At 54.2% G+C, this 21,078-nt stretch overlaps 3 protein-coding genes across 6 annotated transcripts; 2 read left to right on the plus strand and 1 right to left on the minus strand.

Annotated features, from left to right (window-relative positions):
* Window positions 1-59: 59 nt before the first annotated feature.
* On the minus strand, window positions 60-3,056 carry SAPCD2 (suppressor APC domain containing 2). 3 transcript variants are annotated; one of them, XM_081967453.1, is made up of 6 exons: window positions 2,494-3,056; window positions 1,966-2,099; window positions 1,547-1,693; window positions 1,337-1,429; window positions 1,069-1,191; window positions 60-959 (listed from the first exon to the last, which is right to left on the minus strand). In XM_081967453.1, exons 1-6 carry the CDS (start codon window positions 2,996-2,998, stop codon window positions 831-833), a joined length of 1,131 nt encoding a protein of 376 aa, XP_081823579.1. In that variant the 5' UTR covers window positions 2,999-3,056; the 3' UTR covers window positions 60-830. The 3 variants fall into 3 exon arrangements, with proteins under 3 accessions (XP_081823579.1, XP_081823578.1, XP_081823577.1); XM_081967452.1 differs by having other exon boundaries at window positions 1,337-1,426; window positions 1,966-2,102; XM_081967451.1 differs by having other exon boundaries at window positions 1,966-2,102.
* A 75-nt stretch (window positions 3,057-3,131) lies between these two features.
* Window positions 3,132-8,056, plus strand: UAP1L1 (UDP-N-acetylglucosamine pyrophosphorylase 1 like 1). Its single transcript, XM_081967450.1, has 9 exons — window positions 3,132-3,634; window positions 3,726-3,930; window positions 4,023-4,198; window positions 4,396-4,568; window positions 4,658-4,851; window positions 5,454-5,594; window positions 6,388-6,573; window positions 7,110-7,176; window positions 7,773-8,056. Exons 1-9 carry the CDS (start codon window positions 3,340-3,342, stop codon window positions 7,908-7,910), a joined length of 1,575 nt encoding a protein of 524 aa, XP_081823576.1. The 5' UTR covers window positions 3,132-3,339; the 3' UTR covers window positions 7,911-8,056.
* Window positions 8,057-9,114: 1,058 nt separating this feature from the next.
* Window positions 9,115-20,951, plus strand: MAN1B1 (mannosidase alpha class 1B member 1). 2 transcript variants are annotated; one of them, XM_081967119.1, is made up of 14 exons: window positions 9,115-9,361; window positions 12,143-12,251; window positions 12,675-12,802; window positions 13,145-13,293; window positions 13,590-13,699; window positions 13,824-14,009; window positions 14,366-14,514; window positions 14,697-14,885; window positions 15,350-15,540; window positions 15,960-16,080; window positions 16,680-16,877; window positions 17,014-17,145; window positions 17,943-19,516; window positions 19,590-20,951. In XM_081967119.1, the coding sequence occupies exons 1-13, from the start codon at window positions 9,197-9,199 to the stop codon at window positions 18,144-18,146; spliced, it is 2,031 nt and encodes a 676-aa protein (XP_081823245.1). In that variant the 5' UTR covers window positions 9,115-9,196; the 3' UTR covers window positions 18,147-19,516; window positions 19,590-20,951. The 2 variants fall into 2 exon arrangements, with proteins under 2 accessions (XP_081823245.1, XP_081823244.1); XM_081967118.1 differs by lacking the exon at window positions 9,115-9,361 and adding an exon at window positions 11,625-11,747.
* Window positions 20,952-21,078: the final 127 nt, after the last annotated feature.

The following is a 21,078-nucleotide window of genomic DNA, read 5'->3' on the forward strand; positions in this document are numbered from 1 at the left end:
GGATCTACGCCAGGCACGAATGTAAAAGCAACAGCAAAATAAAGGTTAAATTTTTTTTAATTTGGATCTGCACAATGACAAAACTAACACATGTACAGTATTTTTTTTTAAAAAAAAACATCCTCAAAAGTGTGATGCAGAAATAGAAAACGACACAGTGTTTATTTGTAAACATAAGGGACCTCTGTAGTAACTGGAGGGGAAGTCAGAGTCCCAAATCCTTTGGCAGCTTCCTCTTATAATGAAAAACAGCTACTTGTAAGCAGCCTGTCAGCTGAACATGCCTGGGGGGGACGGGGGACTTCCCTCCCAGCGGGAAGGAAACCAAGCGGATTCGGAAGGTTTTCTGTTACACAGAGGAAGTGCATACACATATATATGCCCTTCTGCGGGCACAGTTTGGAGTAGAGCAGCATGGAAATGTCAGCCATAAAAATAAAATTAAAAAATGCCCATATCATTCAAAGGCCCAGGCACAAAAGAGAGTCCGTGTTTATTCTAAGAGGAGGGACCTGGGACCCCTGGAGTCTGACGGGGCTGCTACACATTTTTTTTGAACGTCCAGGAGTGTGGCAGTCAGGGAGGGGGCTTCCTTGGGAGTCTCAGCCCCACTCCTGACCCTGCAAAGCGCCCATTAAGGATATTCTTGACCAGAGAAGGTGCTGTAATGCCTCCTGCTGGCCGTGGGGTCCAGAAGGGTCAGTCTGCAAAGAGAGCGGGGGGGACAGGTTCCAGATTCTTCTGCAGCCTTCCCCCCATGGGAGATGTCCCATTTTCCCAGTCTCGGAGGGCGGGGGATGCTCCAGAAAGAGGCAATGGGTGTCCAGAGGCTAAATAAAGGTGGAGTCCAGCTGGCTGCTGTCCTTGGTACTTTCGGCCCGAGCACCAAAGAGCTGCTTGATAAGGGCAGACTTCTCCTGCTCCAGCTGGGTGATCCGGTGGCCTTTCTCCGTCACCTCCTGGGGGTGTGTGTGTAAAGCGGTGTTAGCAAAGTAGCCAGTGGGGGCCTTCTCCCCCCCCCACCAAAAAAAGAGATGGGGTGCAAGGGGGCTCCTGCTCCCCGCTGACCTTGGTGAGAAGCCTGTTCTGTTCTTTCAGCATGTTGATGGTCTGTTGTGGCCCTAGGGGTGGGGAGGGGCCCAGCAGAGTGGCCGGTGGGCTGTGGGAGACGGTGGGACTTGAGTTCCCAGGCTGAAGAGAAAGGGGGTTTAGCGAAAAGCACATAACAGGTTTCTAGTCCTTATAGGCAGTGCCAGATGCCAGCAAAGTTGATTTATTTCATTTGTATGACAGGGTAACTTCCCCCCCCCAACCGCAACCCCCCATTGCCCCTCACCTTGGCAGAGAGGGAGAGCAGCTGGCAGAGGCACTGGGGCAGCTCCACTTGGGGGACGAGATGGTTCAGCTGAATCCGACTCTCCTCTTCCTGCTGGGAAGAAAGGGGAGGGGGGTCTGTGGTTGGGTATTGGCCCCCTCCAAGCAGGCCGGCCAGCCCTCCCCTTCTGGGTGGCGATTCCAGGGTCCCCCACCTGCCTCTCGCCCTCACCTGGCGGCCTTTGCTTTGTGCCAGCTGCTTCTGGTGTCCCTGCAGGCGATGGAGCTGCTGGTGGTACCAGCCCCGGGCCTCCTCCACCAGCTCCAGCCCCTGCAGCAGGAAATCCTTCTCCTTCTCCAGCTCCTTCATCTGCTTCAGCTGCCGGGAGACACCCAGGGGGCAAGGGCATCAGCAGGGAAGGCAGACACCCTCCCTTTCATCTCCACAACACCCCCCTCCCAACTGCCACACGAGAGGGCATGACGGGCGCAGGCGCCTTTCCCCAGTTGGGAAAACTACAGTTCCCATTGCTCCCAGCGCACTACTGGGGAGGCAAGCTGTAGTCCTGCAGGCCAGCTGGGGGAGCCTCCCTCTGCCTTGCCAGCTCTTCTACCAGGCGGGGATGGGGGGGGGCACAGGAGTGGGAATACCATCTCGTAGTCCACTCCGTGGGTGATAGTGTGTCTCCGCCTTTCCCCTCGAATGCTCAGCTGCCTCCGGGGCTCCTTGCAGTGACCCTCCTTTCCCAGCTGCTCCCTTGGCTTCCGGCTCTCACCGGCCTCTCCTGCTGCAGAGGGGAAGAGGAGTGGGAGACAGAGTCCCAGTTTAAGGGGAGGAGCTCTTGGTAAACCCACCACTCACAAGGAAGCAGCAATTTTGATCCTTTCTTCCCCTTTCCCTCATTCCCCCCCCCCAAATTTAAAACTCCTTTTGCAATCTGCCCTCCGATGGGGGGCTGTTTCTCCCGGGTGCAGCCCCCAGGCCCTGGGAGTGACCCCCCCTCACTCTTGAATCAGTTTTTCCCCTTCATGTCCCACCAGGGACCCCCCCTCCCGTTTCGCAATTAAACCCAAATTGTTCAGAGTTGTGTGATCGGTCATCAACCAGGGGAAGCTCCCCAGCGAAAAGAACTCTGCACGTGGCCAGGGAAGCTCCTGGGCCCCTTCGCGATCCCTCACCGGCTCGCTTGCCCTGCAGCTGCTGCTCCTCCCGCCCGCCGCGGCTGCTCTGCTCCAGGCTCCGAGGGGCGTGGGGGGCCCGTTCAGTCGGGGGGCCGGGCGCTCGGGCCGCGACTTTCCCGCCGAGGCCGTCGTCTGCCTCGGGGCCCAGGAGCGCCAGCCGGAGCCCCAGCACGAAGCGCTCGAAGGTCAGGTAGCCGCTGGCCGGAGCCGCCCGGCGCAGCCCCTCCAGGACCCCCGGCGGCAGCGGCCCCGCTTCCCCGCCCGGCTGCAGCCAGCGCGACTCGATCTCCCGCAGGTGGACGTATCCCCTCCGCCGCTCGTCCAGGATGTCGTAGAGCGGGCGGAGGCTCTGCAGGAAGGCCCGCGGGGGACCCTCCGCCCTGCGCTCCGGCGCCATCGGGGCTCGGCCGGCGGACAATGGGGCGGGCGGCGGGCGGCGGAGCTCGCGTGACGTCACCGCCCTCCGCTCATTGGACGCCCGGCCCGGCCCCTCGACGCCCATTGGCTCCGCCGGCCCGCCAGCTGGTTTGATTTCGCTGTGCGGCAGCAGCCGCCTCGGCCCCTCCCCCCTCCCCACGCGAGCCCCGGAGGGGATGGGGGCAGGGGGCGCCCTCGGCCGGCCCAGGCCCCCCACGGCCCCCGGGCCAGGGGGCGCCGCAGCCTCCCTCCTCCCGGGCTTCCCTTTCGCCCTCGGCCCCGCTGCCCCCGCCCCGCAGCGGGGCTCCGCGCCCGAGAGCTCCGCCTGGCCGGACGGGGCGGGACCGACGGCTGAGCCCAGCAGCTAAACGGCCCCTTTGGGCAAGCGGCGGAAGGGCGCCTGGGGGATCCTGCCCGCGCCCGGCCATGGGGCCGCCGGAGGAGGCGATGCGGGGCCGCTTGGAGCGTGCCGGCCAGCCCCACCTGCTGCGCTTCTGGGCCGAGCTGGGGCCGGCGGAGCGGGAGGCGCTGCTGGGGCCGCTGGCACTGCTGGAGGCCGAGGAGCTGGCCGCGCATTGCCGCCGGGCGGCCCAGGCCTTCGCCCGCCAGCAACGGCCCTGCCCGGAGAAGCTGGACGGGCGCATGGAGCCCCTTCCGCACGAGGTGGTGGGCAGCGTCGGCAGCGGCGACCCGGAGGCTCTGCAGCGGTGGGAGGAGGAAGGTGGGTGACCTGCCTGGCAAGGGATCCGAGTGCTGGGGGGGGGTCTCTCAAGAGGGCTGGGCTGATGCCAGCTGTACCTTCCGTCCTCCAGGCCTCCGCCAGATCTCCCAGGGCAAGGTGGCCGCACTGCTGCTGGCTGGCGGGCAAGGGACGCGTTTGGGGGTGCCCTACCCCAAGGGCATGTTCGACGTGGGCCTGCCCAGCCACAAGACCCTCTACCAGATCCAGGCCGAGAGGATCCGCAGAGTGGAGCAGCTGGCAGGCCAGAAGTTTGGCTCGCAGTGCCTGGTGCCCTGGTGGGTCCCACAGCCCCGGGCAGCTTAAGCAGTGGCAGGAAGGGATCGGGTGGGAGGTCCTCTAATGCCCCGGGATCTGGCTTCTCTTGCAGGTACATCATGACCAGTGAGTTCACGCTGGGGCCGACAGAGAAATTCTTCCGGGATCATCATTATTTCCATCTGGACGAGTCGAACGTCATCCTGTTTGAGCAGAGGATGCTGCCGGCTGTTTCCTTCGACGGGAAGGTGATCCTGGAGGAGAAGGGCAAGATCGCCATGGCGCCAGGTGTGCGGCTCTTTTCTGGCACGGGGGAGGGGGGGCCTTCCGCGACTTTCCCTGCAGTTTCTCTGCACTCGCCTTTGGTAGGAGTCTCATACGTCAAAGCCCCTTCTGGAATGAGGGGCCCACTGTAGCCGAAGGTAAGCGGGGACGCCTGTGGTGAGTGGAGGCGTAGAAAGCCGTTGTGGCCTCCTGTGTTGCAGATGGCAATGGTGGCTTGTATCGCGCCCTGGTGGACCACAAGATCCTGCAGGACATGCAGCGACGGGGCGTCCAGTTTGTCCACGTCTACTGCGTGGACAACATCCTGGTCAAAATGGTGGACCCCGTCTTCATCGGCTTTTGCGTCTCGAAAGGAGCGGATTGTGGTGCCAAGGTGAAAGGGTGGTGCGGCCTGGTTTAAGTCCAGCCTCTTTTGGCGTCGCATCTCCCGAAATGAACGGCCCCTGAACGCCGCCTTTGCAGGTGGTGGAGAAAGCCTACCCGGCCGAGCCTGTCGGGGTGGTGTGTCGCGTGGACGGAGCCGTTCAGGTGGTTGAGTACAGTGAGATCGTTGCGGAAACGGCCGAGGAACGCAGTCCTGATGGCCGCTTGGCTTACTGGGCAGGAAACATCTGCAACCATTTCTTCAGCCTCGACTTCCTTCGGGAAGTGGCCGAGTAAGTCCCTTGACCCCCCACCCCCAATCAGCACCGAGGGGGGCCCCAGAGCGGGGTGAGCTTTCCAGGAGCAAAAACAAAGGAGGAGAAGAGAGATTCTTGATGTTTAATTGGATCCAGGGAGGTCTCCCTGCTTTTAACCTGGACATTGAGGGCTGTTGGAGGTAGTTTAACTGCTCTTCCAAACTGCCAGTCAGCTGAGTGTTATTCAGGAGGAGGAAAAAACAACATGTGTCTGAACAAACCGCAGGGAGGCCTCCCGATATTAAAATTGTGAAACGGTTTTCAGGGAGTCACCAAAAATCATATGCTGAGACACGAGAAATTTCTGTTCCCCTTTTCACAGCCGAGTCCGACATTCCCCCATTCAGCTCTTTTCACTTCCAGGGTTGAAAAAAACTTCCCAGGCTGCGTGGGAGTAAAATTGGGGGTGGATCTCCCACGGGGGCTGCTGCTTCTTGGTGTGGGGAGGCCCCAGCTGGGCTGAGGATGGTCCTGGCCGGCTTTGGGGCCGGGCTTCCTGAAGACAGTCCTGGCCTTGGAAAGCTGCCTGCAGGGGGGGGGGGGGCCCTTGGTGGCAGAGTTGGTTCTCTCCTCCCCAGGCAGTTCGAGTCGCAGCTGATGCCCCACGTGGCCATCAAGAAAGTGGCTTACGTGGACGAGGAAGGCCGCCGGGTGGAGCCTCTCGAGCCCAACGGGATAAAGCTGGAGAAGTTTGTGTTTGATGTCTTCCCGTTTGCTAAGTTAGTGGCCGATGGCTCTCTTCCCTTTTCTTTGGGCCTGGGGACTCCACAGTGGAACAGAGCCGGCTGCGGAGGGGAGGGGGTGGCAGGGAGGGGGCAGTGCAGCCTTCCAGGTTTCTGCATTAACATAAAGTCTACAGAAGCATTACACACGCACACACACCAGAGGTGGGTTGCTACTGATTCACACCGGTTCGGGCCAACCGGTAGTGGAAATTGGGCCTGGGTTGCCAAACCAGTAGGGATAGCAGGCTGGCCCAGCCCCCCCCCCCCCCAACCAGTTCCCCGGTCATCCATGCATGGTTTTTAGGCATTTTATAATGTTCTGCGCATGCCCAGAACAATTTACAGACAATTGTGCATGCGTGAAGCGAACTGGAATAATGCTGCCAGCGAACCCCCCCTCCCCCCCCACTCTGCAGCTGGCTCATCTGGTCCCCCTCCCTATTTCGGAGGTGCCCTGTGCAGATCAGTGGTTGGCATTAGGGTGCAGGGGGAAACCTGCTCTTGGGGGTGGGACATCTGTTCTGGGATGGGGGTTGAAAGGGGCGCTTCCACGGTGAGCAGCTGAGCCAGGATTTCACTTGGCAAACAGGTGGCGAGTTACCTTCACCTCTGTGGGCATCTCAAAAGACCTATAACAATCTAAAGGAATGAAGGGTGAACCACAGTTATGGGGGTATCGCCTCCAATGTTTCACTAGCTTGGCATTGCCAAGTAAAACGGCCTGTGTAGAATTAAACCATCTGCTGGCCATTTTTAAGCACCCAACTCTTTGTTCCTGGATTGACAGAAACTTTGTCGCTTTCGAAGTCCCGAGGGAAGAAGAGTTCTCCCCCCTGAAGAACGCAGACCCGGCTGCTCGGGACACACCGACTACGGCACGAAGCTCCATCCTCTCTCAGCATTACCGCTGGGCCATGAAGGCGGGGGGAAGATTCGTGGCAGAGGGCGGGCAGCCGATCCCGGAAAAGGACAGGTGGGTTTGCTTTGCTTGATCAGCCCGGTTGGCCACGAGGCTTGGCAGGGGCGAAGGGGCAACCTTGGGCCCCTGCTGCAAAGTCCTGGGTGCACAGGACTGTGTCAATCGGCTACACGTCTGATTCAATTCAAGCTTCTGAAAAGTGTTTTTGAGTCGGATGGGAATGCTTTAAAGGTAAGTCAATATTGATTTTTACGATTTAAATTGGGGATGTTGGAACAAGTGTCACTATTTACCAGGCACCCATGAAAGGGCTACTTGAATGGTTAACAATTAATATAAAAACTCCCCATGTTCAAAGGCAATTTAGTTGAATTGGATCCATATTTAAATCTAGAATTATTATCCCAGTCCCAGATTTGGTTATTCCAGAGAATAAACTTTCATGCATTTGGACCTTTATTATCCTCCAGCGTAAGTTGCATTTGTGGAGAGTTGCATTTGTGGAGAATTGCATTTGTGGAGAGTTGCATTTGTGGAGAGTTGCATTTGTGGAGAGCCTTAAATGTTTTTGTTTCCCTGCCTTTCTCCAGTTTCTCCCAAGACGAGGAACCGCCTGCTGTGTGTGAGATCTCGCCTCTGGTCTCTTACTTTGGAGAGGTCAGAAAAATGATTTTCTGTTGAGCTCCAAAAGGGTTGAATATGTCGCTAAAGGGTCAGGACTGGTTTTTGCACTGACTCAGGAATAAAGGCAGCAGAATTCTTTGTAAACATTTACTCAATGGTTTTTTTTTTGCCCTTGCAAAACAAGGGAAGAGCCAGAATTTAGCAGTAGAAGCTTTGCTTTGCACGTAAGCAATGCTAATATTAAATTAGGCCTGGCGCACCTAGAAACCCTTCCCTCGCCTTGTAAACATTGTTTTAAGAGCAGGTGATTGGTGCCCTAAAGTGGAAAGCAGCCTGAAGAAAATATATAACAATTGGTGGAAAATAATATGAACACGGAAGATAGAAAGAGGTAGATATCGGGTAAAATCCACAGTGTGTATAAAGTGGATAGAAAAGGACTGATTTTAAAAATAAAGAATGGTTTGTGATTGTTGCAGAAAGCAGAGAGAATCAAAAGAAAATTTCTCCATCATTAACTTTAATTCTGTAATTCTGTTCTTCTCCGCCTTTTGGGGTTTTCTAGCCTTTGAGGTGTCCTAAAACAATCTCTCCACATTCAGTATGTCAAATTCTTTTTTTTTTTGCAGGGGCTGGAAAAATATATCCGGGGCAAAAACCTTCCATCTCCATTTCTTCTTGATGAAAGCAAAGCTGAATTTTTAGCTTTGGCTGAAGCTGGACAGCTCCATTTTGGGGAAAAGGTCCATATTTCTTTTAAAAACTAAAGCAATTCTTTTTAGAAAAAAAGTAACTTTGAAAAAAGAGCGGGTTTTTTTGAAAAGCAAGGCATGTTTACCTTTCTGGAGGAAGGTCGGGAAAACGACTGGATATCTGAGAATTTTTCTTCATATTAAACTGAATTTTAAGAGCAGCCCTGAGGACGTTTGCTTCTTATGTTTCTGCATTCTTAAGTGTTGTGGCCTGCCAGTAGCCAGTGGAGCTGGCAGTAGATTCAGAGAGTGAGGAGGTTGGGGAGGAACCTGGGCCAGTTCTGGAGTCTGGGGAAGGCTCTGATGAGGGCTCTGTGTCAGAGGCAGAGAGGGGGCCAGAGCTCTCTGACAGTTATCAGCTGCCTCCAGATTCAGACATCACTGAGGCAGATGAACAGCTGGAGCCTGTTCCCAGTCTGCACATGTGCAGAGTGGCCAGATGAAGGGAACAGCTAAAGAACAGGGGTCGACTAGGGAGTAAGGTGGACAATGAATACCCCCTCCCAGAGGAAATAAAAGAGGCGTGAAGGGGGAGTGGAGTTTGCAGGAGACCATTAGTTTGCTTCATTGGTTCCTGACTCTCCGAGACTCCTGGCCAAATTCTGCAGAGATCTGCCTGGAAGCTCTCCAAGCCAGAGAAGCTCTGTGACCATAATTCCTCCCTCGAAAGACTTTGCTGGAGGTGAATGAGCAGAATCCACAGGAAATTAATAAAAGGGTTTTTTGTCGGGACCAGGAGTTTGCTTCAGGCTCTTAGGAAGCCTCAGTCAGAACATTAAGGGGGTAGGCTGGAGATTTGATCAAGGGGGGGGGCGCTAGTTTTAATGGCACAGTATCACTTTCGATGCCACCAATTTGGCTTCCAAAGATGCTCCTGTTTTCTTCTCCTCTTCATCCTCCTTACAAGTCTAAGAATCAGCTAGGAAGGGCAGCATAGAATACAAAGCATCAGGCTGGCTGCAAGCAAGAGGAACAAAACATTGGCTTTGGAGAGGGGATGGGAGGCCTTCAAAGAGTCACGTGGCGTCCCAAAGAGTTGAGGGTTGGGTCACGTGGCGTCCCAAAGTTCGGTTCTCACGTGCTATTTTGATCCGGCTAACCCGGCCAGCCTCCTGCGCGTCTCCCAGTGAAGACTAGAGGGCGCTATGGCAACTTAAGCTCTCCAAGAAAGGAGGGAGTCCGCGGTGTCCCTGCGCGGCCGCTCTAGGCTGCTCTCTCGCTGCCGCGGACATCAACAGGAAGAAACATGGCGGCGGGCGGAGGTGAGCTCCGCGGCTCCTAAAGGAAAACCGTTCGCCGCCATGTACGCGGCCACCTCCTCTTCTCCGCCGCCGCCGCCGCCGCCGCCACTTCTGACCCCACCGCGGCGGGACTTCATCTCGGTCACCCTCAGCGGCGGCCAGTTCCAGGCGAGCGGCGGCGGCTACAACAACAGCAAGGCCTGGCGGAGGCGTTCCTGCTGGCGGGTGAGAGGAGCCATAGAGTCGGGACGGGGCAGAGGTAGCGGGCGGGAGCAGCCTTTGCCCCGCGCCCCCTGGCGGCGGGGTAGGAATTGCAGCGCCTGGGCCACTGCGGGAGGACTGGCCCCTTCCCGGAGCGGAACCGCTGCACGATGCGGGGAAGGCCGCAGGTCGAGCCCTCCCTGGCCTGAGTGGGGCTGGGAGGTGCCAGGAGCGGCTGCTGACGTGGGTCTTCGGGGTTTGCTGTCCGAGGGGCGGTGCTGAAAAGGCAGCCAGGCTGAACAGACCAAGAAGCCTCGCTCCTTTAGCCATCAGGCCGTTTGTTTATTTCCTATATTTATTTTGGTTTGTCAGGCATGTGGGAGAAAACAAGTATGAATATAACATTCAAGCAGTATAAGAATAAGCAGGTATAAGTACACGAGTACAAATCAATGGGGACAGGGGGACAGGGACGGTAGGCAGGCTGGTGCCCTTATGCACCCCCCCTTTTACGGACTCTTAGGAATGGGGCGAGGTCCACGGTAGACAGTTTAAGGTTGAAGTCCTTGGAGAGCCAGCCAGTCTAGAGGGGAGCCAGTCCTATGGGCCCATTTTGCAGGGGAGGAATGCTGAGTCCTAGAGAGAGAGAATGGGAGAGGCAATCAAGGCTCAGGGCGGAGTCTCTTTGCTTTTTGCTGGGGGAGGAAAACTTTGCAGGGATTGGAGGCAAGAGGAAAAGAGTTAATGCAAAACTCCAGTCTTGCATGAGCCAGCCGCATTGGGCCCATTTTACAGGGGAGGCATGCTGAGGCCCAAGGAGAGAGAGAGAGAGAGGTCATTGGCATAAAATCTGGGTGGAATCTATATTTATTTATGTATTTCATTTGGTTTGTCAAACATGAATGAGAAAACAAGTATAAGTATGAATATAACATATAAACAGTATAAGTATAAGCAGTTATACGTATATACATAAGAAAGGAGTACATATCAATGGGGACAGCAGGACAGGGACGGTAGGCAGGCTGGTCCGCTTATGCACGCTCCCTTTACGGACCTCTGAGGAACGGGGTGAGGTCTACAGTGGACAGGGTCAGTGACCATCGAAGTAAACCCGTTTCCTCCATGGATTGTAACAGGCTTAGTCATGATAAATACGGCTTTGAAGGACTCCTGTTTGTTGCAGATCAAAAGGTGTGTGATTCCCATGGCGCCTGGTCAAATATTTCTGGTGTTTGGCAGCTTTAGGATCCCCAGAACTTTCTACTCTTGAGTAGAGCCTGGTCTACCCAAATATGGGACGGAGCACATACGGCTTCCGCTTTCGGCCCCAATCCAGGGACCTTCGCAGGCAGTCACTTTCATGACAGACTATTTTTGTGTTAAATTTATATTTTACCAACAAAGAAATAAAGAGAGACTAGTATAGATCTAAGGGACGCAGTGGCTAAGAGGCTGAGCTTGTCTGTCAGAAAGGTCAGCAGTTCGAATCCCAAGCACCATGTAATGGAGTGAGTTCCCGTGACTTGTCCCAGCTTCTGCCAACCTAGCAGTTCGAAAGTAGGTAAAAAATGCAAGTAGAAAAATGGGAACCATCTTTGGTGGGAAGAAAACAGTGTTCCATGTGCCTTCGGTGTTGAATCATGCCGGCCACATGACCACGGAGACGTCTTCGGACAGCTCTGGCTCTTCTGCTTTGAAACGGAGATGAGCACCGCCCCCTAGAGTGGGGAACGACTAGCACGAGGGGAACTTTTACCTTTAGTATAGATCTATTTCAAGCTATTTAGCTCTCGTCAGCTACCCAATGGCAGGTATGACTAACTGACGAGAGCTAAATAGCTTGAAATAGATCTGTACTAGCTTCCCTTTATTTCTTTGTTGGTAAAATATAAATTGAACACAACTTGGGATAGATTGCATCTGAACATGGGAGTTGCGTCCTTCTGTTTAAGACCAAAGGACAGGGCGGGTGGATTAAGAATCCATCAAGTTCAGGATCTCACATGTCATAAAATCCAGTTTGGTGCCTCTGGGTGTGTCAACTGTTACCCAATAATGCACAGTTTTAAAAACTCTGCTGCCTTTGATCCTGAAAGCAGCACATCACCATCAAGCGTGGATGGAAATGCACAGGCTTTGCCTCCATTTAGATAGTTTTGTTTTTCAGAGAAATGTTCCCTGGCAGCAGGTGCATTTCTCGTTATTGGATCATTTCGAGAAAAGAAAGGACTCATTTAGGGGCGTGGCAAGTAACCACAAGCTGTTGCTCGCCTTTCAAGGAGCTTCTCCTTTGAGACACTTAGCGGAGAAGGGGTTGTGTGTGTCGGGCAGCTGCCATCCCACTGAATACGGGAGAAGCGGAGTGGAGCCAGGCAGCAGCCTTTTTCCAGGCGCCATGAATTGCATTGTACGTAAGGATTTCTTCCTCATTTAAGGCAGGGCGCTGAGAGGAGGAGGGTATTTGCAAAGGGGCATGAGAGAAGCAGCGGCTGCTTTCCTGAGGCATTTGGTGGGGGAGACGTGGGTTGACTCTGGGCTTGGAGAGGGTGCTTTGTTGTCTGCCATCAATCATCAAGTCAGGAGGGATTTGTTCTTTTCATTCTGCTGCGAAGTGCCTCCTCTATTCGTCAAATGCATCAAACAAATATTTCAGCTGTCATACTTGGCATACAAAGATAAGAGGGAGGTGCGAGTAGGCAGCCTACAATGGTGTTTGGGAGTGGGGGGACGACTCATGCAGAGGGGTTGGGGTCAGTCCGTGTTTGCAGGCTGAAGGTTCCCTTTTTCAATGTTCACCCTCAGAAATGGAAGCAGCTGTCCCGCCTCCAGCGCAGCATCATCCTCTTCCTCTTTGCCTTCCTGGTGGTCTGTGGGATCAGGACGTATGCCAATATGGCTGACCCGTGGAAAAGTAAGCGCCTGCTAGCTCTTCTACCCTACGTTAACTGTTGCTTAATGGAAACGGGTTGATTTTGAAACGGCTATCAACCACAACCCTGTACCTGCCTGCTCAGAAGCCCTGAGTGTCTCTGGAGCTACCTGGGGCTTATTTGCAAATAAAAGGTTATTCTGCTCTGTGGCCTTACTGGGACAAACTAGTTTTAGAAATTGAAATGTGTCCCAACTTTTCAAGCTGTGGTGTTTCCCAAACTTCCAAGCATTGCTTCGGTTGCGGGTTTTTGTTTTAAATTGTGTGGGAAGCAGGAGATTTCGCAGGAGAAAATGATGAAGTGTTCCTTTCTTTCTTGGAACCAGCCTTGAGTGGCAGCCCTGGTCTCAGCGGCTGGTTTCACTCCATTGCATCAGGTTCATTGCAATTAATTTCTCCGTGCAGGTGAGGCCAGCCGGTCTTTGGAGGAGCAGAAGGCTGACCTGGAGATCCCTGGATTGAATCCAGCAAATCAGGCCATTCTCCCGATACCCCAGAAAGCCGATGCCAATCTCAGGGACTTTTCACCTCAGGTAACTCCCCCCCCTTCCTCCCCACTCCCCCCCGTATTATCTTATTGTAAGCTAAGGGGAGGGTTAGCAGCTTTTAGGCAGCTCAGCTGCGTGTGTCCATTGTTGTTTGTCAGTCTGGCCTTTGAACTTTCTACCTGGAAGGAATTTTTCTAAGCGGACTGAGACCCAGACTAGCCTTTGCCGACTGGAGTAAATCACCCGCCTTAGGCCAACGGGGCAGCCTAACACGACTGGAGCGGTTCTCCTTTTTCCTTGCTGTCTTCGATGCATTTTGACTTCCAGCTGTGATTTCTCCACTCCTGCCCATCAACCGATTCCTTTCCATTCTTTTTTTTCCTCCAGAAACCTCTGAAACAGATTCCTGTCCGGCGAGGGCCTCCAAATCTTCAGATCCGGCCACCTTGGCGAGAGACGGAGGCCAGATCCCAAGAAGCGGAGGGAAAACCTGGCCAGGCAGCTCAGGTGCCGAACCCGGATAAGCCCGTCATTAGGTGAGCCATTTGCTCCTCTCTGTTTCGCCTAGGACAGTTTTGGACTCCTGCTCGTTTTAGTAACGTAGGGAAGATGGGATGGTTGACTAGCAGGTGAACAGGTCGCAGCTAACAGAGGCCTGGTCTGGGGATGCCGGGAGCCATGCCAAACAAGGACTGCCCACTTGTGCCGATCGGCAGGGAAGGTGGTGTAGAATGCTCCCCTATGACTGGGGGTGTCTTTGTGCCACCGGCTGTAGCGTAGAATAGAGAAGGCCCCCGGAGCAGAGAAAGCAATAAAAAGCCTCTTTCTGCAGTTGGAGGGGAGCCGTGATTGAGCCCAACCTCAGCCCTGAGCCGCCTTCCAAGAAAATAAACCACCTGGGGAGGCCTTCCGCCGTGGCATCCGAAGACCAGAAAGAGCCAGGTAGTGGGCAGGGGGGCTTTGCTGAGGTGGCAGCCCACCCTCTCTTCTTCCGCAGGGCCTTCTCCTGTGACGGAGACCTTTCCCCTCCAGAGCAGCTCCCGACGTCCCTTCCTTCCTCTTTCAGGGGCCCTCAATAAGCGCCAGCTGGCGGTGATCGAAGCCTTCCGCCACGCCTGGAAAGGCTACAAGGAGTTTGCCTGGGGCCACGACGAGCTGAAGCCCATCTCCAAGTCCTTCAACGAATGGTTTGGCCTCGGGCTGACGCTCATCGACGCGCTGGACACCATGTGGATCTTGGGCTTAAAGGCAGGTCTGTGCCTCGCCTGCCGGTTTGCTCGTCCTTCCTCCCACAGCCAGGGGAGTCTAGAGGTGTTAGGCACAGCGGGCTCCCTCCTTTTCTCTCTGCCTTTGTCCGCCCACAAAAATCAGCCTTGTAGGTTGAGGCGGCTGCCTCTGAGGGGCGCCTGTTTGGAGGGAGAACCCCGCGTAACCAGCAGGCAAAGGAGAAGCTTCTCAGACTCATGGATAAATCTCCTCCTCCCCCCCCCCCCCCCCCCGCAGCCACTGAGCCCTGCTCTCTCAGAGTAGGCGGGATCCGGAGGCCGGTCCTTGGCCGAGCTTTTCCCTTCCTGCCTGAAACTCCTGGGGGTTCCTTTCCTTATGCAGAGTTCAAAGAAGCCCGAGAGTGGGTTGCCAAGGAGCTGGACTTCAAGAAAGACGTGGATGTCAATCTCTTTGAGAGCGCCATTCGTATCCTGGGGGGCCTGCTGAGCACCTACCACTTGTCTGGGGACAGCCTCTTCCTGGAAAAAGCGGTAAGTGCCTTGCTGGCCTCTGAAGACCCCCGGAGGGCCCCTCCCCTCCTCAAGAAGGATCAGGAAGGCCCCTGAGTCGGTCTCTCCTCTCTCCCAGCACCAAAAAACGGTCTGTCTTTCTTTCTTCTTTCTTTCTTTCCTTTCTCTCCCTCCTACCCTTGTGCAATTTCTCCCTTGTTCAGAAAGATATCGGGAGCAGGCTCATGCCAGCCTTTAACACCCCTTCCAAGATCCCCTTTTCGGATGTCAACATTGGGAAGGGCACAGCCCACCCCCCACGCTGGACCTCTGACAGCACTGTGGCCGAAGTGACCAGCATCCAGCTGGAATTCAGGGAGCTCTCACGCCTGACCGGTGAAGACAAATTTAAGGTACCAGGGAGTGAGGGAGTGGATTGCCTAGGCTCCTTCCTCTTATATGCCTATGCTGGGAGGGGGGGAGGGGCACACGGAGGGGGAGAAACCACTTAATCATGAAGGGGGGGACTTCTTCAGCTTTTGGGACAGTCAGTTACAGTACAGAATTTGGGTCGTCCGTCTCCCTCTTTGCTATTCAGTTGCAGTAAATGGTAAAGAGGAGGAAGGGAGCTCGGAGGAAACGTGTCTCCTGATAGACTAGTGAAGGCTTTCTGCTTTTCTTCTTGGGGCGCAGACCCTTCAGGGCATAGAGATTGTAAGCCCCCCAGGTTGAGGCTTGATGGAACCGGGTCCATTCCCTCAGAATTCTGGCTGCTACACGGACTCCAGAACCCCCTTGGTGTGCTGCTTTTCCTGGTTCTGGTTCCAGAGGAAGAGGGTACCAAAGCTCCCTTGCGGTTTGTCCCTTTGCTTCCTAGAACGCAGTGGACCGGGTGATGAGACACGTCCACTCCCTCTCCGGCAAGCACGACGGCCTGGTGCCCATGTTTATCAACACCAACAGTGGGCAGTTCACCCATCTCGGAGTCTACACCCTGGGCGCTCGAGCGGACAGCTACTACGAGTATTTGCTCAAGCAGTGGATCCAGGGAGGGAAGAAGGAGAACGAGTAATTCCTTTTCAAATTCCCTCCCTCCCTCCCTCCCTCCCTTCCTTCCTTCCTTCCTTCCTTCCTTCCTTCCTTCCTTCCTTCCTTCCTTCGACGCCTGGCAGGATTTTTTGTGCAGAAGTCTAGGGCTTTCCCTGCAAGCTTTGTACAGGAGTGGAAGTTGGGTGGATTTGAAGCCAGGATGGGAATAGCTAGTTCATTCTCACAGCCAGGAATGCTTCCCTGCAGCTGGGCTTCTTGGGAAAGCAGGCACGCGGGCACCTACGCCCGTTCTCAGACACAGTGGCTGGTGTTGCTGCAGTTGGCGGGCTGAAGATAACTGCAAATGAGCCAAATGCAGAAAAAGCTGCACCCCGGGGCCTTGCTAGCAGCAGCCCAGCCACTGATGTTGGTGTCTCCCCCCTCCCCCCCCCAAACAGGCTCCTGGAAGACTACGTGAAGGCTATTGAGGGCGTGAAAACGCACCTGCTCCGGAAATCCTATCCCAAAAGGCTGAGCTTTGTTGGGGAACTCGCTCACGGCCGTTTCAGTGCGAAGATGGTGAGCCTTCTTTCAGGGACTGGGGGGGGGGGAGCAGAGGGGCTTCCTTTCCCCCCACAATTCTGCTCTTACCGAGTGTCTTTGCGGTGGGTGGGTGGGAGAAGGCAGAGGCTCTTGCTTCCTCTTCAGCAACCAGATACCCTCCGTGTTTACCAAGAGGATTGCTGAGCCGTTAGGCACGTCCCCCCCCCCCCCCCCCCCAGTTTCTGAATGGCAGTGGGTGGACTGGCTGAATGAGTCAGGTTTCAGGCTCCCAGTCAGCGATGCGTTTGCAGCCCTTCTGCTGGGCCTTTCAGTCCCCCGTGGAGAATCAGATCCCCCCCTGGACTGCCAGCACCTGCATTTCTGAAGGGCTCATAACTGCCTGCGCAGATCCTCCCCCCTTCCTTCTTCGCTTCCACTGACACATCAGCTCCTCTCTTTCGGACCAGACACCCTTCTCAGAGGCGCCACAGGAAGGCAGCTGGCAATGCAGCCAGCCAAGCGTGGCATGCAGGGAGCCCAGGAGCGTCACCCCCCCCCTCCCCAGAGCTGAGCTCCAGCAGAGGAGAGGCACTTGGGATCCCACAAGCTCTCCTCTCTCTGTGTCTCCGGAGCAGGATCACCTGGTCTGCTTCTTGCCTGGAGTCCTGGCCCTCGGCGCTCACAACGGGCTCCCTGCAGATCACCTGACCCTGGCGGCGGAGCTGGCGGAAACCTGCTACCAGATGTACGTGCAAGTAGAGACCGGACTGAGCCCCGAGATCGTCCACTTCAACATGCACCCGCAAAAGGACCGGAAGGACGTGGAGATCAAGGTGAGGAGCTGATCCTGCCCTGAGCGCCAATCGGGGGACGAGCCTGGCAATTTAGAGCCTGCCTTGCGGTGGGCATCCGAGCCACCCCCAGACCCAGAAATGCCCTTCAGCTTCCCTTCTGCTCCCCTTTCCACAGACCGCCGATAGGCACAACCTCCTGCGTCCCGAGACGGTGGAAAGTCTCTTCTACCTCTATCGCTTCACCGGCGATAAGAAGTACCAGGATTGGGGCTGGGAGATCTTGCAGAGCTTCAACCGATACACCCGGGTAAGCCTGAGCTTGGGGCAATCCAATTCAGCAATGGGGGATCCATCAGAGGGAGCAAGGAGAGGAGGAAACCCTCCACCCACCCAGCCAGGGAGAATTGGCTGGGGTAAAGCAGGCTTTTTCCTAATTCAAGGTTTTTAATTTTTTAATCAAATTTTTTATCATATTTTATAAACAAAGTGTTGCCCGGGGCTTTTACATCCTCTCGTATACATAATCCATTTTATATCAGTTCTTTTTTTCAATTTCAGCCATATTATTCCCTTTCCATATTTTTATCTTAAACTTATTTTCTTCTTAATATATAAACAATATCACTAATTGCTCTAATTTCTAATCTCTTACAGTAGTATCAACTCCATTGCTAAGTATATTTTTTCAAATTCGCCATTCCAGTCTTTAATGTTTCATCTTCGTCTTTTAACGTACATTTTCTTCAAGGTTAAACCAAATTATCCTTTCACATGTCATCCCTTGGTACATACATCCTCAATTTTTACATAGAGAATATTTAACTTAATTAATTATCCACAATCAACAGTGTTACTGTATTTCCCTTACATCTTGACTACATGCCATTAATAATATTAATACAATTCCCTTTAATCTACTAATAGGTCCTTTATTTCCCTTCTTCCTCCTGTAACCATTTTCTCTTGGTCTCTCAAAGATGCCACTTCTTACTAATTTTCTTTCCTCCCATTCTCCTAACTTCTCCTTTTCCTTCTTATTTAAATAAATAAAACAGGCTTTGCATGAGCAGCCTTCAAATTCCACACTTGGGTTCTTCCCTCCAGGTCCAGACGGGGGGCTACACGTCCATCGACAATGTCCAGAGCCCCAGCAATCCGGAGCCCAGAGATAAAATGGAGAGTTTTTTCCTGGGCGAAACCCTCAAGTACTTTTTCCTGCTCTTCTCGGACGACGTGAACTTGATCAACCTGGACCAGTACGTCTTCAACACGGAGGCCCACCCGCTCCCCATCTGGCCGTCGGCATAAACCGAAGCCGGGCGTCTGCCGTTCCCAGGTTTGACCCCGTCCCGATTCCGGGGACCTGAAGGGAGGCGTCTAGCGGCATTCCTGGTGAAGGGAAGAATTCCCAGAGGAATTGTACCTGACGGAAGGTGGGGAATCACCGTCACCCAAGCAAACACCAGGCAAGCGGGTCCCTGCCGTACCAGATCCCGCCTGGCCTAAGGGGGAGCGCAGGACTCGCTTCGGCCCAGGGAGCGCCTCAAAACTAGCAAGGAGGGGACCCCCGCGGAGACCCCAGCCTTCCTCCGTTGCCTCCCTCCCATTCAGGAGGAAAGGGTGCCCTTGTTCCCAGGTATCCCTCCCAGTGTCCCTGGGGCCGGGGCTTCCCAGGATCATTCCACGGCCACAGGTAGGGGTGCGGGAGGGCCGATGCTCTCCAGAGGAGATCCCTCCCCCTCCAAAACAGTGTTCAGTGCTGGCATCCTGATCCCCAGGTGTCATCGGGAGGAGTTTGTGCCCTGTTGCGAACTGGGGAGAAGCTGGATGGGGTGGTAAATATCTATCTATCTATCTATATATATATATTTTCTTAACTTATCTGCAGCAATGCAGGGAGAAAAATGTGAACATTTACATTATGAAAAAAACAAAAACCAGGAGGTTTGTCTATGTAGGAATTTATATGTGTATAATATGAATAATGCCTTGGCTCAGGTATCCTTCCGAAAACTGCTTCCTGCATGGGGTCCTGTCCCAGCTTGGAGGACCCAGAGGACTGTTGACCTTTTCACTTTGCAAGCATATTGGGGCTGGAGGGCAAGGAAGCAGCGGGTCACAGAGTCCTTATCCCCAGAGAGGATTCCTCCTGCTAAGGATTTCTGCCATGCCTCTTGTGCGTGAAAAGTTCCCCCTGGAAAGTTGGGCTTAAAAACCAAGCAACTAACCGACCTTCCCTCTCTGGCTTTTAACTACCAGCCACAGCGGAAGCTGCAAACTCCGAAGCTCATTTGCTTCTGCTTTACACTTGGTTGTGGTCTTTTTTGTCTGTCCCCGAATCAGGACGAGAGCAGCCTGCCAGGATACGAGGTGGTCTCCCTTCCCCAGGCTCTCTGGACCTTTCATCCCAGTCAGTCCTTCCTTTCCCTTCCAGCTTTCATGGCCCTCCCTCCCCCTCCCTCTTCCCAGTCGCTCAATCTCAGCACTTTAAAGTGGGGGCAGAGGGGAGATTCCTGGGACAATCTTCCCCGGTTTAGGTGGGACTGTTTTTTTGTATTTGGGGACCTCCCAAATACATGCTTGCTGCTGCTTGGCCATGATGCTGTCGCGGCTGAACCAACCGGGACAGGGAGACAAACTGGCATTGCCCCTCTTGGCACAGAGGGGAGCTGAACGAGGTAATGGCACCACTGGAGCTGGCAGGAGAAAGTGGGCTTCAGAGGGACCAGTGATCCTGCTTCTTCTTTGTAGGCCACGCCCGACCCCAAACAAAATGCATGTCTCCCAAGACTGGGGCGTTTGGTGCTACCTAATCGGTGGGAAGGTGCAGTGGCCAAGTGGCCGAATCAAGAAAACGGTGGCTCAGATCTCTTGGTGAGCACCTTGCACTCTGCTCCTTCTCCCCTGCAATACCCCAATGCCAGTGGCTCCCAGGGAGGGGGCGAATCAGATGCTTTGAACAGTTGGAGCACAATAGTATCCTAATAAGGAAAGATTTCTTTCCAATCTTCTTACTGTAACTCTGGACTTCTGGAGAAATTCACTGTTGCCACGGTCTTATAAACGGTGTTTAGTTTGCTGTTGAGGCCACAAAGTCCCAACTGAATTGGGGAGGGGGGAGCGGTCCTGGCTTTCGAGGGGGTGCTTGCAAGGCACTATCATGTAGTTTCCCGTCTCCCCCCCCCTTTAAGCAGACCCTGGAATTTAAAAGCCATACTGCAAATCCCCCCTTTTGGGAGGCCGACACTTTACTTCGAACTGGTGCCTTCTGGTTTCCAAGGGGAAGGAGGGGAGGGTTGGGATGGTCCCGTCCCTGAAGGCAAGCAATTCTTCCAGCAAGCAGAGCCTAGAGCTGGGCTGCAGACCCTCCAGCCACTTTTCAAGCAAGCCCCCTGGGACCTTCTCAAGAGTTAGATACTGAACGGCCCCCCCACACTCACCCACCCACCCCAGTGCAGGATTGCTTCGCTGTTTTGTTTACTGGTGCCCAACCCTGAATCTCCACTCGCCTCGTGTTCTCCATGGAGGTTGGAATGTCCTCCTAATTTTGGAAATTTCAAGAGAAATTTGCCACGTCAGGAAAACCAGGCTCCCTTTTCATCTTTGTCTTGCGTCGCCAAATCAGGGCAGATTCCGCGTGATTTTCCCGCCGTCTTATCATGGCCAGTTCATCTCCTGCCTTAAGAGCCGAGGAGGGAGTCCTAAATAATCATGCACACTTTGGGAATTAGCTGCAAGCGGAGGCGGCAGTGAGGGCGGCTTTGTGGCTGCCAAACCTGGTAGAGAAGCTGCCTATTGTGGGGAGCCCCCCCCGTGTGCGCCCATCCTTCCCTCTGCATCGTTACTTCCAAATTACCTTCTCCCCCCCCCCCCCCCGCCTCCCTCTCCCAAGAAGAGGCGGCAGACTTGTTGAAGCCTTGTTGGTGTGATCTGGTCCAAAGTATTGTAAAGTGGAATTGATTTCTTTTGTGAACATTTCAAAATGTGACTCGCCTTTTTTTGCAAAGGTGGGAAAAATCTCCCAAATGAAAGCGAATCTGAAGTGATTTTGGCCAGGAAGTTAAATCTGTAGAATTCTACTCCACCACTTAATAAACTTCCAATTTATTTTGAGAGGCTGCATTTTTCTGTGCCACTGACTGCTTACGTGCTCCTTTTCCTGCCAGGAGGGGTTACAAACTACCATCCCTTCTCCCGGAATTTGAACTCTTCCCCCTGCCCCCAGGTCCTTCCTTTGAAA

This window comes from Natrix helvetica, assembly GCF_964273705.1.
Source record: "Natrix helvetica genome assembly, chromosome: 15".
Classification (NCBI taxonomy): Eukaryota; Metazoa; Chordata; class Lepidosauria; order Squamata; family Natricidae; genus Natrix; species Natrix helvetica.

Coding starts and splice junctions, on each gene's coding strand:
- SAPCD2 (XM_081967451.1), bottom strand. CDS start 2,998: ATGGGCGTCGAGGGGCCGGGCCGGGCGTCCAATGAGCGGAGGGCGGTG. Junction 2,103..2,493: donor GCTGCAGGGCAAGCGAGCCG/GTGAGGGATCGC, acceptor TCCCCTCTGCAG/CAGGAGAGGCCGGTGAGAGC. Junction 960..1,068: donor AGAACAGGCTTCTCACCAAG/GTCAGCGGGGAG, acceptor ACACACCCCCAG/GAGGTGACGGAGAAAGGCCA.
- UAP1L1 (XM_081967450.1), top strand. CDS start 3,340: ATGGGGCCGCCGGAGGAGGCGATGCGGGGCCGCTTGGAGCGTGCCGGC. Junction 3,931..4,022: donor TCGCAGTGCCTGGTGCCCTG/GTGGGTCCCACA, acceptor CTTCTCTTGCAG/GTACATCATGACCAGTGAGT. Junction 7,177..7,772: donor TGGTCTCTTACTTTGGAGAG/GTCAGAAAAATG, acceptor TTTTTTTTGCAG/GGGCTGGAAAAATATATCCG.
- MAN1B1 (XM_081967119.1), top strand. CDS start 9,197: ATGTACGCGGCCACCTCCTCTTCTCCGCCGCCGCCGCCGCCGCCGCCA. Junction 12,252..12,674: donor TATGGCTGACCCGTGGAAAA/GTAAGCGCCTGC, acceptor TTCTCCGTGCAG/GTGAGGCCAGCCGGTCTTTG. Junction 12,803..13,144: donor TCAGGGACTTTTCACCTCAG/GTAACTCCCCCC, acceptor TTTTTCCTCCAG/AAACCTCTGAAACAGATTCC.